Source organism: Pongo abelii, chromosome 16, assembly GCF_028885655.2.
Source record: "Pongo abelii isolate AG06213 chromosome 16, NHGRI_mPonAbe1-v2.0_pri, whole genome shotgun sequence".
NCBI classification, from domain to species: Eukaryota; Metazoa; Chordata; class Mammalia; order Primates; family Hominidae; genus Pongo; species Pongo abelii.
The window spans coordinates 48566070-48582129 of NC_072001.2; the positions used below are offsets into that span (position 1 = coordinate 48566070).

General features: G+C 43.4%; 1 protein-coding gene across 5 annotated transcripts in view; it reads left to right on the forward strand.

Annotated features, from left to right (window-relative positions):
- Positions 1 to 16060, forward strand: part of SQOR (sulfide quinone oxidoreductase) — a 55222-nt gene that overhangs the window by 34337 nt on the left and 4825 nt on the right. For all 5 annotated transcript variants that reach the window (XM_063716142.1, XM_054531420.2, XM_024232333.3 and 2 more), the window contains exons 5-7: positions 2415 to 2609; positions 4867 to 5076; positions 12119 to 12302. In XM_063716142.1, the coding sequence (XP_063572212.1) occupies positions 2415 to 2609; positions 4867 to 5076; positions 12119 to 12302 (589 nt within the window). The remainder of the gene's footprint in view (positions 1 to 2414; positions 2610 to 4866; positions 5077 to 12118; positions 12303 to 16060) is intronic.

The window sequence follows — 16060 nt, forward strand, 5'->3', positions numbered from 1 at the left end:
TTATCACCCAGGCTGGAGTGCAGTGGCGTGATCTCAACTCACTTGCAATTTCCATTTCCCAGGTTAAAGCAATCTCCTGCCTCATCCTCCAGTGTAGCTGGGATTACAGGTGCCCACCACCACGCCCGGCTAATTTTTGTATTTTTTTTAGTAGAGACGGGGTTTCACTGTGTTGGTCAGGCTGGTCTCAAACTCCTGGCCTCAAGTGAGCCACCTGCCTCAGCCTCTCAAAGTGCTGGGATTACAGGCGTGAGCCACTGCGCCCAGCCAGGAATCAAAAATTGATTCTTTACAACTACTTGTGAGGGAGGCATTTTTATCTTCACTTAATAGATGAGGAAACTGAGGCTAAGGAATGTAATAACTTAACAATGGTCACTGTGCTACTTGGGACTATTTGATTGCAATTTCAAGGAAACTACTCAGGTTGGTGTAAATAAAAAGTGGAGATCATTGATGAAAATATTGAGATGTTTCTAGAACACTAGGGCAAGAATGTAGCTGGGCCTCTGGCAGGGCTGGATCTCCACTTTGGGTTCTACTGGACTCAGGCAGCCTCTCTTTGTCCATCTCTCTTAGCCTCTTTCTCAGGCCAGCTTCACAGGGTCTCTGCAGCAGGCCGTCCTGCCTGCCGGTCTACTCTGTGTGATAGGATAGTCCATAGCTCCCCAGTGCACAGCCTGTTGCTGGAAGCCAAAGGAGGAGTCACATCTCATCTCTTTCCCTGACTCTCCCTTTCCCTGTCTCCCCTCCTCTCTAGCTCTCTCTGTTTCAGAATTCCCAGGGAAGCAACTCTGACTAGATGAGGGGTCAAAACCACCTTTTTTGACACAGGTTTTCCTGAAAGAAGCTTGGTTACCACTTTACGGCACCTTTTCCATCAACGACAGCTTCTTAAAACTAGAGAAAACTAATGAAGGTGATAAGACATCAACTGCTTGTGTCTGCTTGTTTATCTCTTGGATAGTGAGATTTGCTTTGGGAACTAGAAGGTATGGCGGTCCTGTGGGAAGACCCCCAGGCAGGTGGGCAGAGGCCTTGGTGTCTGGTTCTTTAAGATTCTGGGCAGGGCTCCATCCATTCTAGGGGCTAATAATATTCCCCTGCCTCCTTCAGAGGTACATAGTGAATATCCATTGTTAACATTGATGTGAAACTTTGAAAACATTAACATACAAGGTGATTTTATAATAATAATGATATTATTATTGAGACTGCCAATGTTACTACTATCTAACTGTAACAGGGGTGAACAGTAACAAATAGTTGCTTTTAACGTTGAGTGTGGATAAGTAGTGAACTCAGGCCACTGAGGGGATGGGAGGACTCTGTTTCCTTGAGACCTCAGGGATAAGTGTCCGGAGTGACTTTGGAGGCGGCCCAGAGAATGGGCTGGGGAGGCTCTGAAGGACCAGCCCATCTTGATGATTGAAGTTGAACCTGCTCTTGCTGAGAACTGAGGCTTAAGTCTCTTTAACTCAGTCTGTGACATCTTCATTGCACTCCATGAGCCTTCTAACATTTATAGTAGGTGTCCAGTTGATCTTATTGGCAATAATCAGCTAACATTTACAGGACATTTGCCATGTGCATGCGTCATTTACATGCATGGCCTCATTTGCTTCTGCCTACAACCCTGTGAAGCAGATACCTTATCCCCATTTCAAAGATGGTGAACATTAAGATTCTCAAACCTGAGTGTGCATCTGAATCACCTGGAGGGCTTGTTAAACCACAGATTGCTGGGTCTGCTCCCAGAGTTTCTGATTCAGTAGGTCTAGGATGGGGCCTGATAATCTGCATTTCCGGCAAGCTCCCAGGTGGTGCTTGTGCTGCTGGTCTGAGCACCGCACTTGGAGACCTACTGGCTTAGAAGTATTAGGTAATTTACGCAGGGTCACAATGCCAGTAAGTGGAAGAGCCAGGACTCAAACTGGTATGTGGGATCCTAAAGTCCATGTTTTTAGGTACCTGGCTTTACTGTCTTTACCTAGAGTTTGGTCTGCTACAAACCGATAAAGGGTGATTTAAGTTTGCTATTCTTGACGATATAAATGGCTCTTGGTCCTGCCAGTTGTTCTTTCCAGTAAGGCAACTGGTTCTCCTAAAAGGAAGGCTGGCTGGCGTCTTGTCCTCACTCTGATGGTGGGAAAAGTTGTATTCAAATTATATTCTTAAGGCCAGGGAGTTGGAGGGTTCCTCTGAGCTGAGCCCATTCTGCAGTTTGACAGGTGACTACAGGTGCCGCAGCTCTGGTCTTAGAACCCTCAGCCACCTGCCTGCTCTAGGCATATAGGTATTGGAGGGTAATGATAGTACTGAAATATTTGAAAAGTTGTAGAAATGGCAAAGAACAAGGACTCTAAAGACATTTGCACTTTTGTTTAAAATAATTTTTGTGTACTTTGTTGCAGATCAAAGGCCTGCCTGAAGGTTTCGCTCATCCCAAAATAGGGTCGAATTATTCAGTTAAGACTGTAGAGAAGACATGGAAAGCTCTGCAGGACTTCAAGGAGGGCAATGCCATCTTCACCTTCCCAAATACTCCAGTGAAGTGTGCTGGAGCCCCTCAGAAGATCATGTACTTATCAGAAGCCTACTTCAGGAAGGTATGCTTCCTTTCCGGGGACAAAGATGAGCAGGGCAGACAGTGCTAATTCACTGATTGCAAGAATTCCATTTTATCTCTATCGTAATCCCTTTTTTATCCTAAATTTTTATTACATATGTACAAAATTAGATAACTGGAAGTTTATAAAATAGAAAAGAGGAGAAAATCACTCATGATCCAATTGCTTTAATAAAGCTGCAGTTTTCAATTTGACATGGTTTTCCAGCTTTTTTTCCTGTATACTTAAATATGGTTACAGTCATAGTGTACATGAAAAATTTAAATGTATTATATAATATTAAATAGACTTTGTTACATACTTTTTAAATATGTGTGTAAAAGTCTACTGGATGCTGGGTATGGTGGCTCACGCCTGTAATCCCAGCACTTTGGGAGGCTGAGGTGGGCAGATCATCTGAGGGTAGGAGTTCAAGACCAGCCTGACCAACATGGAGAAATCCCGTCTCTACTAAAAATACAAAAAAATTAGCTGGGCGTGGTGGTGCATGCCTGTAATTCCAGCTACTCGGGAGGCTGAGACAGGAAAATTGCTTGAACCTGGGAGGCAGAGGTTGTGGTGAGCCAAGATCGTGCCATTGCACTCCAGCCTGGGCAACAAGAGTGAAACTCCATCTTTAAAAAAAAAAAAAAAAAAGAGAAGTCTACTGCAGAGACATGTTAGAGACTGTTTAAATATTTCCATATAGTTAGACAATTAGTTGCAGATTGTTCATTTTTATCCATAATGCTATCCACTACTTCCACTCAAGTTTAAGGTCATGAATATTTTCTGTCCCTTAGGTATACATTAAAAAAATATGATAGGCAAAATGCCAATTTAAAAAGCAAAAAAATGTTCTCATAGAACTTTAAACCTTCATGGAAAGAGATATTTGGGCAGGAGGAGACTTTCTTAGCATTCTCCAAATGCTCTCTGTGGAGCAGGTGTCTGGAGCTCAAGTACACCTGGCTTAAGCTTGTGAGGGAAGCTGTTCTTGCCTTCCCTGCTCTTGCATGGGGTGTGACATTTAGTTTACCAAAGTACGGTTTGGCTTGAGACAGTGGCAGGATTTCTAGCAGCCCGTAGTCGTGTATGGGGACAGATGGGAAGAAAGGTGGGCAAGAACGGGCTGGGGAGTGGTTGAATGTGCACATGGAGGCTGGGACTGAGCAAGACCTTCCCCTGAGCTCTGTAAACTGCAACAACCCTGTGAGGCAAGGAATTAAAGACAGTTCCAGTAATCATTTCTGACTCCAAGAAAGTTCATTCTGGGTCATAAAGGGTTGGCACAGCCTTTTGAGGCACTTACCCACCTGACTTCTTCAAATGGTGAGATCCGGGTGAGCAAATCCTGAAAGGAGCCGAGCAAAGGAAAGAATAAGAAACGAGCTGTTTCTTCCGTCCTGAAAGCTTCCTTTGTATAACTCTTTTCTCCCAAGTCTTGGATGGCCTACAAGGAAGGTTCAAGTACCATAAGATCTTAGGCATTTGGGAGAATATTGGCCTCTCTGAACAATGTCAAGAAGGTAGGAACTCAGAGTTTTGTTGTTACTGTTTTTTAGTTTAGTTTTTTTTTTTTTGAGACAGAATTTTGCTCTATTACCCAGGCTGGAGTGCAATGGTGCAATCTCAGCTCACTGCAAACTCTGCTTCCTGGGTTCAAGCCATTCTCCTGCCTCAGCCTCCTGAGTAGCTGGGATTACAGGCGCCTGCCACCATGCCCAGCTAAGAGACAAGCTTGTCTCAAACCATGTTTGCCAGGCTTGTCTGGAACTCCTGACCTCAGGTGATCTGCCTGCCTCGGCCTCCCAAAGTGCTAGGATTACAGGTGTGAGGTACTGTGCCTGGCTGGAGCTCAGTTTTGCTCACTGCTGTTCGCTCAGCACCTAGGACAGTATCTGGCCAACTCTAGAACTTTGTTAAATATTTATTGAGTGAATGAATACATGAATATATGAATAAACAGTCTGTTCTACTCTATTCTATCTTGACCTGGACCTAACCTTCACCTCTGGCCTTCAGCTGAACAGTGCCCACCTCAGCCCGCAACTGAAGTATGTACTTAGTTTTATGTCATGGGCAGAACATAAGGAGGAGGCAGTGGATTGGTCTACCCATTGCCCTGCCAGGACATAATGGTGGCAAAAGCTAGCAAGGTCCCTGCTGAGGGTTTTAATTCTTGTCTGGATTAAAAAAAAAAAAAAAAGGGCAGCTGCATTCATGCTTGTGTTAATGGTTTTCTTATTTTTCTCAGACAGGGAAGCGATCCAAGGCCAATATCATTTTCAACACTGCTCTTGGAGCCATTTTCGGGGTTAAGAAGTATGCAGATGCCCTGCAGGAGATCATCCGGGAGCGGAACCTCACTGTTAACTACAAGAAAAACCTCATTGAAGTCCGAGCCGATAAACAAGAGGCTGTATTTGAGAACCTGGACAAACCAGGAGAGACCCAAGTGATTTCAGTGAGTGGTGAGGCTAAGCTGTTAGCCTGAAGCGTTGTCTGCTGAAACGTGCCATAGATACATGGGGGCTCACACCACCCTATCTGCCATCATTGTGTGCTGGGGAAGACTGGGTGAAATGAGCATATTAGGGAAGTGATAGGGCAAGAAGGTAGGTCAAAATGGGTGGGGAAGAGAAAGATGTAAGAGGCTGTGTCAGTGGGAGGTGAGAAGGTGTTGTTAGCTGGTGCCAAGTGAATTTTTGTCCTATTCCTTTGACTCAACTTTTACTGGCATCGAGTCACTTGAAGTAGTCAAAAATATTCCACAACTTTGGTTACTGTGTAGAGGTAAGGGAGGGCTTCCTCGCATGCAAGATCTGATGATTGTCTCAATTGGTGGCATGTGAGAAACAGTCCTGCTTGTGAGCAGGAAGTAACCCTGTGGGTAGTTCAAGAAAACAGGGATTGGCTGGGTATGCTGGCTCACGCCTGTAATCCCAGCACTTTGGAAGGCCAAGACAGGTGGATCACTTGAGGTCAGGAGTTCGAGACCAGGCTGGCCAACATGGTGAAACCCTGTCTCTACTAAAAATACGAAAATTATCTGGGTGTGGTGGCGGGTGCCTGTAGTCCCAGCTACTGGGGAGGCTGAGGCAGGAGAATCACTTGAAGCCAGGAGGTGGAGGTTGCAGTGAGCTGAGCTCACACTATTGCACTCCAGCCTGGGCAACAGAGCGAGACTCCGTTTCAAAAAAAGAAAAAGAAAAAGAAAAAGAAAAAAGAACAACAGGGATGTCTTTCACCTGTGGAAGAGGCTATCTTTAAAAATATTTCCCCTTGAAGGATCTGGCAGAGCTACCATACTTCTTGGAAAGATTTGGCCTTTGTTGTATGGGGTTGGCCTTGGTGTCTGAGTTTCTTCTTCTGTGAAGTGGGAATAGTACTTTCTGGAGGTGTTATGAGGTTAAGAACAAGATGTAAAAGCATCTGGAGAAGCATGCGTGGAAGAATATTTGTTTACATCATTTTGGCAAAAGCTGTTGACAATGAGAAAATGTTACAGAGTCAGATTTTATTCATTCAGAATTTTTCAAGAAATGAAGGGTTCCATAAAAAGGAATTTTGAAGTGAACCAAAGACTAGACTTCTAAACTTCAAACTTCCAATTTTAAGCTTTTTAGCTCAGCTCTTTCTAAAATTTATTGCATACATCTTTCCTTTTTAAAATAGTGCACTAAATATCACTTGAAATGTTACTGATGATTCAGGGTCATAATTTTAAAAACTTTTATTTGGAAATAATCTCAGGCCGGGCACTGTGGCTCTTGCTTATAATTCTAGCACTTTGGGAGGCCGAGGCAGGCGGATCACCTGTGGTCAGGGGTTTGAGACCAGCCTGGCCAACATGGTGAAGCCCCATCTCTACTAAAAATACATAAATTATCTGGGCGTGGTGGCACGTCCCTGTAATCCCAGCTACCCGGGAGGCTGAGGCAGGAGAATCACTGGAACCCAGGAGGCGGAGGCTGCAGTGAGCCGAGATTGTACCACTGCACTCCAGCCTGGGTGACAGAGTGAGACTCCATCTTTAAAAAAAAAAAAAAAGAAATAATCTCAAACTTAGAGAAGTTACAAAATAAAAATAGTACAAAGAAAATTGTGTGTAGCTTTTACCTAGATTCATTTGTAGAATTTTACCCCATTTGCTTTAGCTTTATCATTTGATTTCTTCCTTCCTTCTTTCCTTCCTTCCTTCCTTCCTTTCTCTCTTTCTTCTATCTGCCTTTGTCTATCTATCTATCCATCCATCCATATCTAGTTTTTCCAAGGAAATTTACATATATCATGCATCAGCTCTCTTTAGCCCCAAATACTTTAGTGTTAATTTTCTAAAATAGAAGTGTTCTCTTACATAACTACAGTACCATTATCAACTCAGTAAATTTAGCACAGATACAATTTTTTAACTTACTATTTGTATTCCAGTTTAGTTGATTGGCCCAACTGTGTTTATAGCATTTTTTCCTCCAGTGCAAGACTCAGGCAACAGTCAGGTATTACATTCAATTGTGAGGTCTATTTAGCCTCCTTTAATCTGTGACATTTCTATAGCTTTTCTTTGTCTTCTATGACATTGATATTTTGAAATAATACAGCCCTCTCCCCCACCACTTTTCTTTCAGTAGAATGTTCCTCATTTTGAGTTTGTCAATGTTTTCTTGTGATTAGTTTTAGACTTTGATATTTATTTATTTATTTATTTTTGAGACGAAGTCTCGCTGTGTTACCCAGGCTGGAGTGCAGTGGTGCAATCTCAGCTCACTGCAGCCTCTGCTTCCCAGGTTCAAGCGATTCTCTTGCCTCAGCTTCATGAGTAGCTGGGACTACAGGTGTGCACCACCATGCCCGGCTAATTTTTTTATTTTTTATTTTTAGTAGCGACGAGGTTTCACCATGTTGGCCAGGCTGGTCTCGAACTCCTGACCTCAAGCCATCCACCTGCTCGGCCTCCTGAAGTGCTGGGATTATAGGCATGAGCCATTGCACCTGGCCTCAGGCTCTGTTTTTTAGACTGGAACATTGCATAAGCATTGTGCCCTTCTAAGGTATCACATTTGCAAGCATACAGTGTTCATCTGCCCTTCATTGGTGATGTTAATTTTGATCAGCAGTCAAGATGTGGTCCAGTTTTTCCATGGAATAATTACAGTTTGTTTTCTCCCTTGCTACTAATAAGAAGTCTGTGGGGAAGACACTTTAAAACCATGCAAATAGTCTACTCATTCAAGTCTCCCCACTAGAGTTAGCATCCATTGATGATCCTTGCCTAATCAAATCTTTACTATGTTGGTTGCAAAATGATGATTTTCTAACTGTAACATTTCCTGCACATTTACCAGTAAGCTCTTGTCATTCTTTCAGCAAGAGTCTTTGCTTCTCTCTTAGTTAATTAACTATTGGTATGAACTCATGAGTTCCTATATTTTTTCCAATGGTGTTATCATTCATTATTGTTTTTAATTATTTTGGTGCTCAAATTGTTCTGGATTTGGTCAGTACGTTCCCCTTCCAGCTGGCTCTTGTGTCCCTGTGACATGCCCCATCATGTGTTCGAGCACTTCCTTTACTTTCTGGTGTCACAGGTTGTCCCAGGCTCATCTAGTGTCTATCTGCAGCAGCTCAGGGTCATCATTTCGAATAGCTCCTGTGTAGTTATGCACACAGAGGCTACTGGAATGTTTGGAGCTAGTTATCACTTTACAAAAGGGTCTCAAATTACTGCTCTTTGTTTTTATGTGTGTCCTTTTTGTAGTTTTCCTTTTTCCTGGCTGTCAGGCTGTTGTTAGTGACTTTGGGAGGTCCCTCCAGCTTTAGCTCTTTTAAATTGCCGCTCCTCAAATGGGCTCACTCAAATGGGCTCACTCAAATGGACAGCTCATATGAGTGAACTAATTTTTACTTTACAAAAGAGCCCATTTGAGAGAGCCCATTGAGTGAGCCCAAGTTGAGCTTTCACTAAAATGGGCTATGAGTAAGAGCACGAAGCATACTTTTATGATCAAAGTGTATGAACTTGAGTGCATGAACTTAACTTTGTTAGTACTTCGGTTCTCAGCTCTCCTCTGGATAGCTGAGGTTGTAGGTAGGGGTGTGGATAAATGAATGGTTATTATTCTTCTAAAGGGTTTGTAATTAAAGAAGACATTTGTGTCCCCTTTGAATTATAGGATTTCAGGTCAGATATTTAGTTCCACTCTTAAAATCTGAATTTCAAAAAATCCACCAGAAGAATGTAAAGCTGTGGCTCTTAACCCTGGCTACATATTAGGGAGCTTTTGAAATGTGCTGATGCCTGGCCTCTTTACAAGAGGTTTTAATTAATTGGTTTGGGGTGCAGATTGAGGATGGGGAGTTTCAAAAATTCCCCTAATGACTCTACTGTTCAACCAGGATTGAGAACAACTGGTGTGAAGAATTGGGCCAGACATGGTGGCTCACGTCTATAATCCCAGCACTTTGGGAGGCCGAGGCGGGTGGATCATGAAGTTAGGAGTTTGAGACCTGCCTGGCCAAGATGGTGAAACCTGTCTCTACTGAAAATACAAAAATTAGCTGGGCATGGTGGTGGGAGCCTGTAATCCCAGCTACTCTGGAGGCTGAGGCGGAGAATTGCTTGAACCTGGGAGGGGAAGGAACTAGAAGACACTTTGGAGATTGTCTAGTCTAGTGCATTTCTTTATGGATAAGCAAATTAAAGACCAAAGAGATGAAGTGACTTGTCCAAGTAATAGCATTCTATTTTTCTTCATAAATGAGCCTGTTCCTTCAAGCCAGAGATTGTAAGCATGTGATCCACAGATTTTACATGTCAGAATCACTAGCAGATTTTGTTAAAGTACAGATTCCCGTGCTTTACCCAGATCTACTAGACTGGGATCTTGGCATGGTGCAGCCTGGGAACCTGTATTTTCCACAAGTCTCCCCAATGCTGCTAATAAACATTAAAGTTTGAAAACCACCACACTGAATGGACTATGTATGTTAATAAAGGAGAACCAAGTTATTTATCCTATACAGTACAGAAATAAATGATAGATAATGAACAAGCTACAACTAAGTGCCAGTGTTTGTTTGTTTGTTTGTTTCTTTCTTTCTTTTTTTTTGTAGACAGGGTCTCACTCTGTTACCCAGGTTGGAGTGCAGTGGTACAACCATGGCTCACGGCTCACTGCAGCCTCTACTTCCCAGGCTCAGGCGATCCTCCTACCTCAGTCTCCTGAGTAGCTGGGTCTATAGGCATGCACCACCATGCCTGGGTAATTTTCGTATTTTTTTAAAGACTGGGTTTTGCTGTGTTGCTCAGGCTGGTCTCAAACTCCTGAGCTCAAGTGATCTGCCCACCTTGGCCTCCCAAAGTGTTGGGATTACAGGTGTGAACCACCACACCTGGCCCAATGTTAATTTCCTTTTATTTCTTTTTTTCTTTTGGAGGCAGGATCTTGCTCTGTCACCCAGGCTGGAGTGCAGTGGTGCCTTCTTGGCTCACTGCAACCCCCACCTCCCGGCCTCAAGCAAGCCATCCTCCCACCTCAGTCTCCTGAGGAGCTGGGACAACAGGCATGTGCTACTACGCCTAGATAATTTTTTGTGTTTTTGGTAGAGAGGGGTTTGACTACGTTACCCAGGCTGGTCTCGAACTCCTGGGCTCAAGCGATCTGCCCACCTTGGCCCCCCAAAGTGTTGGGATTACAGGCATGAGCCACTGTACCTGGCCATTAATTTCTAATAAATCCATAAAGTAGACCCTTTTGTAGGATGTTAGCTCAGGTAAAACTCCATACCTTTATGATGATTATATGAAAGTATTTAGCTTTTCCTTTAGAAAAGAGGTGTGGAATTTACGTGTACTTGTGAAATTCAAACACATTAACTCCACCGAGATGACTCTAGTAAGGTTTAGACCTCAGTTCAAAAATGTAGTTCTAGGTCAGGTATGGTAGCTTGCACCTATAATCCCAGCACTTTGGGAGGCTGAGACAGGTGGGTTGCTTAAGCCCAGGAGTTCGAGACCAGCCTGGGCAACAGAGCAAGACTGAGTCTCTACTAAAAGAAACAACAACAACAACAACAACAAACTAGCTGGGTGTGGTGGTGCGTGCCTCTAGTCCCAGGTATTTGGGAGGCTGAAGCAGGAGGATTGCTTGAGCCCAGGGGTTCGAGGCTATAGTGAGCTATGATCAAGCCACTGCCCTCCAGTCTGGCAACAGAGTGAAACACTGTCTCAAAAGTAGTTCTAGTTGACTGTGGAAATGCAGACAGGAGATTAATAATTTAGTAGATGATAGCTGTTGACCATTTCATCCATTATCCTGCAAACATGCATTCAGTTTCAATGTTCATTAACAGACCTGACCTCAGGGACCCATGTCCCAAGAGCCACCCTCCACCCAAGATTATCCTGCAGATGAGCAGCAACCATTTGCAGTGCTCCTTCCCTGAGGTTAATTAAGCTTATATTTGTCTGAGAGTTGTAATAAGTACAAGTCATCTTCCTAATTCCCATTGCCATCAGTGACTGCTGAGCCTCTCGGAGGGCATGGGGCCATTGGACTTCTTATGGAAATTGAAGAGCTATTGACTGTCTCAAAAGGTTGGAATTGTCTTCAAATGCTTAAGTTTTTACCCTAATGACATGTCGTGAACATTTCAATCAATGCGTTCTTAACTGGACCCACTAGCAAATTGATGAAGTTGCTGGAAGGAGTTTGTTAAAAATAAATAAAAAGAATAATAAGAACCAACTACAAAATGTGAAAGAATATTACATAAACAAAAAAATTAAATGAGCCCTCAAAAGTGATTAGGATGGGTCAGTGCACCACTACCAAAGGTAACCTTGATACGGTGTTTTGGAAAAAAATTCACCCCTGCCTTCTGCACTGAAAAGTAAATCCAGTACTGAATCAGACCCCTTGCTCCTTTTCCAAAGTGCTAGCTAATATTTTTACCACCCCTTTTCATCTTAAATTGATGTTCTGACAGTTTCCTTTATGTGTTTTGAAGTTGACACATATTTGGGAATGATGCTTTCTTACCAGCTCGTAACACGTCCTTTACAAGTTGAAGGGATGCTGAGCATCACCTTACAGAGTAACGCTGAGGTGCTAAACTTTACAAGTTGATAGCTGAGGGTCAGGGAGACTGCAACTAAAATATACCACCCCCTTATTTTAGTATTAATAAAAACATCAATGGATTCTTTCAGAATATTAGTGAGCTTTACTCCAATATCTCATGTACCCCATGTGTGTGGCCACAGAGATCTCTTGGTCTCTGTATGGGGAGATCATGTCAACTGAGAGAATGGTTATTTAGCTTATCACCATCCCCCAGGAGAACACATAAGATCTTGGAGAGGGCGTGGACTGGTACAAGTGCTGATTGTATAATGCTCCATGCAGCCATAGCGCAGTGTATGGAGTAAGGAAGGTGGGGGGAGAGCTTGTGGAGCTGTAGAAATATTGAATAAATGAAAATGTGGATTCTCTCTTTGTGTGTAGTATGAAATGCTTCATGTCACACCACCAATGAGCCCACCAGATGTCCTCAAGACCAGTCCTGTGTCTGATGCTGCTGGTTGGGTGGATGTGGATAAGGAAACACTGCAACACAAGAGGTACCCAAATGTGTTTGGGATTGGGGACTGCACCAACCTTCCTACGTCAAAGACTGCTGCTGCAGTAGGTAAGATAACCAGCTCTATTTCTCCCTTTCTCAAAAAGATGCCACCTCAAGGCACGATTGTAACAAAAACAAAAGCTTGGCATTGGCCAGAGACGGTGGTTCCTGCCTGTAATCCCAGCACTTTGGGAGACTCAGGCAGGCAGGTCATTTGAGGCCAGGAGTTTGAGATCAGCCTGGCCAACATGGTGAAACCCTGTCTCTACTAAAAATACAAAAATTAGTCAGGCGTGTGGCGGGCGCCTGCAATCCCAGCTACTCAGGAGGCTGAGGCAGAAGAATTGCTTGAACCTGGGAGGTGGAGGTTGCAGTGAGCCAAGATCGCACCACTCCTTTCCAGCCTGGGTGACACAGCAAGGCTTCATCTCAAAAAAAAAAAGGCCTTCCTAAGACAGAAGCAAGTTGTCAATGAACCCAGTGTCATGTAAAGCAAAAAGTACCTTTTGAGTGCTCTGCCCCAGAGTAGCATGATCTTATCTACCTTTTCTAGGTCAGAGGGGTTGTTGTCAGAAGAAGGGGCCTTAGAGAGAGTGCACCACTTTTCCAGCTCGCTTGAATTCTCTTACTTCTCATACTGCCATACTGGCATCCCGGGTATTCTTTGCCTCTGCCACCAGGCAGGTTGGCTATTTTTCTTCTGCCTGAAACACCATAAAGCTTGGGAAGCATTTGTTTTCCCAGAAAACACATGCAAGTCAATGAAAGCTTGCAGACCAGAAAATTGTCCTGTTAAGACAAATACAGTGGAGCATGCCCTGAGTGGTACACGATTAAGGCCTCAGCCTGGAAAACTAAATTCTTCACCTCGATGTTCTGCACCAGCAGTGACGGGGAGAATTGCCTTTAAGATTCTGTCCTCTACTGACAGGAACTGTCTTCTCTGGATGCTGTAAAACACAAGACCTTCAGTATGGTAGTGTTTTGTGTGAATTAGACACCTGTGGAACAGATTGTGTTACTTTTGCTATTTCAACCTCAAGGTAGACTATCTAGGAAACTCACTGAGTGTGTTTTTCATTATTAATATTAATTTCCTTCCAACTTTTTATTTTAAAAAAATCTCAAACCTATACAAATTTGAAATAAATTATAATACTCATATACCCTTCAGGTATTAACCAATTATTAATATTTTGTGACATTTGCTTTATCGTATTTGTGTATATATGTATATTATATATGTATATATTGTGTATGTGTGTGTGTATATATATATATATATATATATATACTTTTTTTTTTTTTTTTTTTGGTGGAGGGACAGAATTTCACTCTTGTTGCCTGGGCTGGAGTGCAGTGGCGCACTCTCAGCTCAACGCAACCTCTGTCTCCCGGGTTCAAGCGATTCTCCTTCCTCAGCCTCCCAAGTAGCTGGGATTACAGGCACCCACCACCATACAGGGCTAGTTTTTTTATTTTTAGTAGAGATGGGGTTTCACCATGTTGGCCAGGCTGGTCTCGAACTCATGGCTGCAGGTGATCTGCTCACTTTGGCCTCCCAAAGTGCTAGGATTATAGGCGTAAGCCACCATGCCCAGCCTGTATTTATGTATATTTTCCTAAAAATGTCCTTTTTTGTCCCAGCCCCTCCTTAAATCCACCAGACAGTCAAGGATCACACACTGCATTGGGCGTCATGCCTCTTTGGTTCCCTTTAATATAGAGCAGGCATTCTGACATTTTTTTCTTTACTTTCATGACATCGACATTTTTGAAGATTCCAGGCCAGTTACCTTGTAGAATACCCCAAAATTTCGAATTGTCTAGTTGCTTTCTTACGATTAGATTCAGGTTATATGTTTTGGCAAAAATCTCCATACCTGAGGCTGTGTACCTCCCTCTGTGGCACCTCAGGAGCCTGTCATGTTAGTTTGTCTTGTCTTTAGTGAAGCTAGACTTCCTTACTGGGTTAAGGGGTGTTCTCTCTCTCCTTTTTTTTCATTGTAAAAGTACGCTCTCTCTCTTTGTAATTTGTAGGTAGTCTGTGGGGTGATACTTTGAAATGACACTCATTTAATGTAAGCCTGCAGAATTTATGTGGTGAAACTACCTGTGATATGAGGCCCAGATTACCCAGCTTTTAGCCTTCTTCAAACAAATATTTAATTCGATGTTCCAGATAGATAAGACTGAATATGACTGAACAAAAATATTCTAAGTGGAAAGTCTTGTTCCCAGTCCTGCAGTACATCTGCATGGCTTCCACAGTCCTCCAGCCACGGAGGGAGCAACCCCATTATTCTTACATTTGTGTCTTACAATCTGCAACCTATTCTATGGTTGCTGTAGAGCTTATTTAATGAGTCCGCTCTTAATTATATCTGGGTTGTTTCCAACCCGTTTTTATTCAAACAGTACCATAATGAGTGCTCTTTACCTGCTATTTAGGTTGGTGCAAAAGTAATTGCGGTTTTTGCCATGAAGAGTAATGTCTCTAAATTTTTTGCCATTAAGAGTAATGGCAAAAACCGCAATTACTTTTGCACCAACCTAATATTTCACCTGTGTGAAAGTCTATTTACTCTTCAATTTCTAAATTACAATAGTACTAGCTTTTCCCAAGCAGATCTTCATTTCTTCTTAGATTCCCTTCCCCAAATCCTCTGAGTATCCCAAGGCAATGCTACACTTTTTCCACAAATCTGTCCTTGGGTTAACTTGCCACCAATCCTCTGTCCAGACCCTGATGCGATTGTGAGCAAGACCCATCTTGCCATGTTGAATCTGGCTTTCCAGAGCTCATGTCCCCTTCTCTGCTTCTCTCTGCCCCAGGATGCTCCTTTAATTACTCCCAGCACAGCTAAGATCAGGATGTGGCATTTAACAAAAGTTAACTGAAGGCATGGACATGGTAGAAGGGGATTGTAATACAGGGCAAAAACCCAACTCCCGCACGCCTGCACCCATGCACACTTTAAGCCTGGACGTTGAGTGACTGCTTCCTGGCTCCACAGGCCCCATCTCTCTGTGATGGCACCCACTGGACATCTCCACTCCTTTTCCATTGGCCTTGATGTCCTGCTGCTGTGGCCTCCTCAAGTGTTCTCAGTCCAGATTCCAAACTCTTTATGGCCCTCAAAGAGGAACACAGTTTTCCAAAAGGGAAATATGATCTTTAGAGATGTTGCTTTGCCCACAGTGAATATAGCCATTTAATTTTTTTTTTCTGTTTTCTAGAGAGAAGGTCTCGCTCTGTTGCCCAGGGTGGAGTGTAGTAGAGTGATCACGGCTCGCTGCAGCCTTGACCTCTTGGGCTCAAGTGATCCTTCCACTTCAACCCCCCGCCAAGTAGCTGGAACTGTAGGCATGTGTCACCATACCCAGCTAATTTTTAAGTTATCTGTAGAGATAGGGTCTCCCTCTGTTGCCCAGGTCTCAAACTCCTGGGCTCAAGTGATCCTCCTGCTTTGGCCTCCCAAACTGTTGGGATTCATTAGCCACTGTGGTTGGCCTCATTTAATATATATATATATTTAGATGCAGTCTTGCTCTGTTGCCTAGGCTGGAGTGCAGTGGCACGATCTTGGCTTACCACAACCTCTGCCTCCTGGGTTCAAGCAAGTCTCTTGTCTTAGCCTCCTGAGTAGCTGGGATTATAGGCACCTGCCACCACGCCTGGCTAATTTTTCTATTTTTAGTAGAGACGGGGTTTTACCATGTTGGCCAGGCTGTTCTTGAACTCCTGAACTCAAGTGATCCACCCACCTCAGCCTCCCAAAGTGCTGGGATTACAGGCGTGAGCCACCACGCCCAGCCTCATT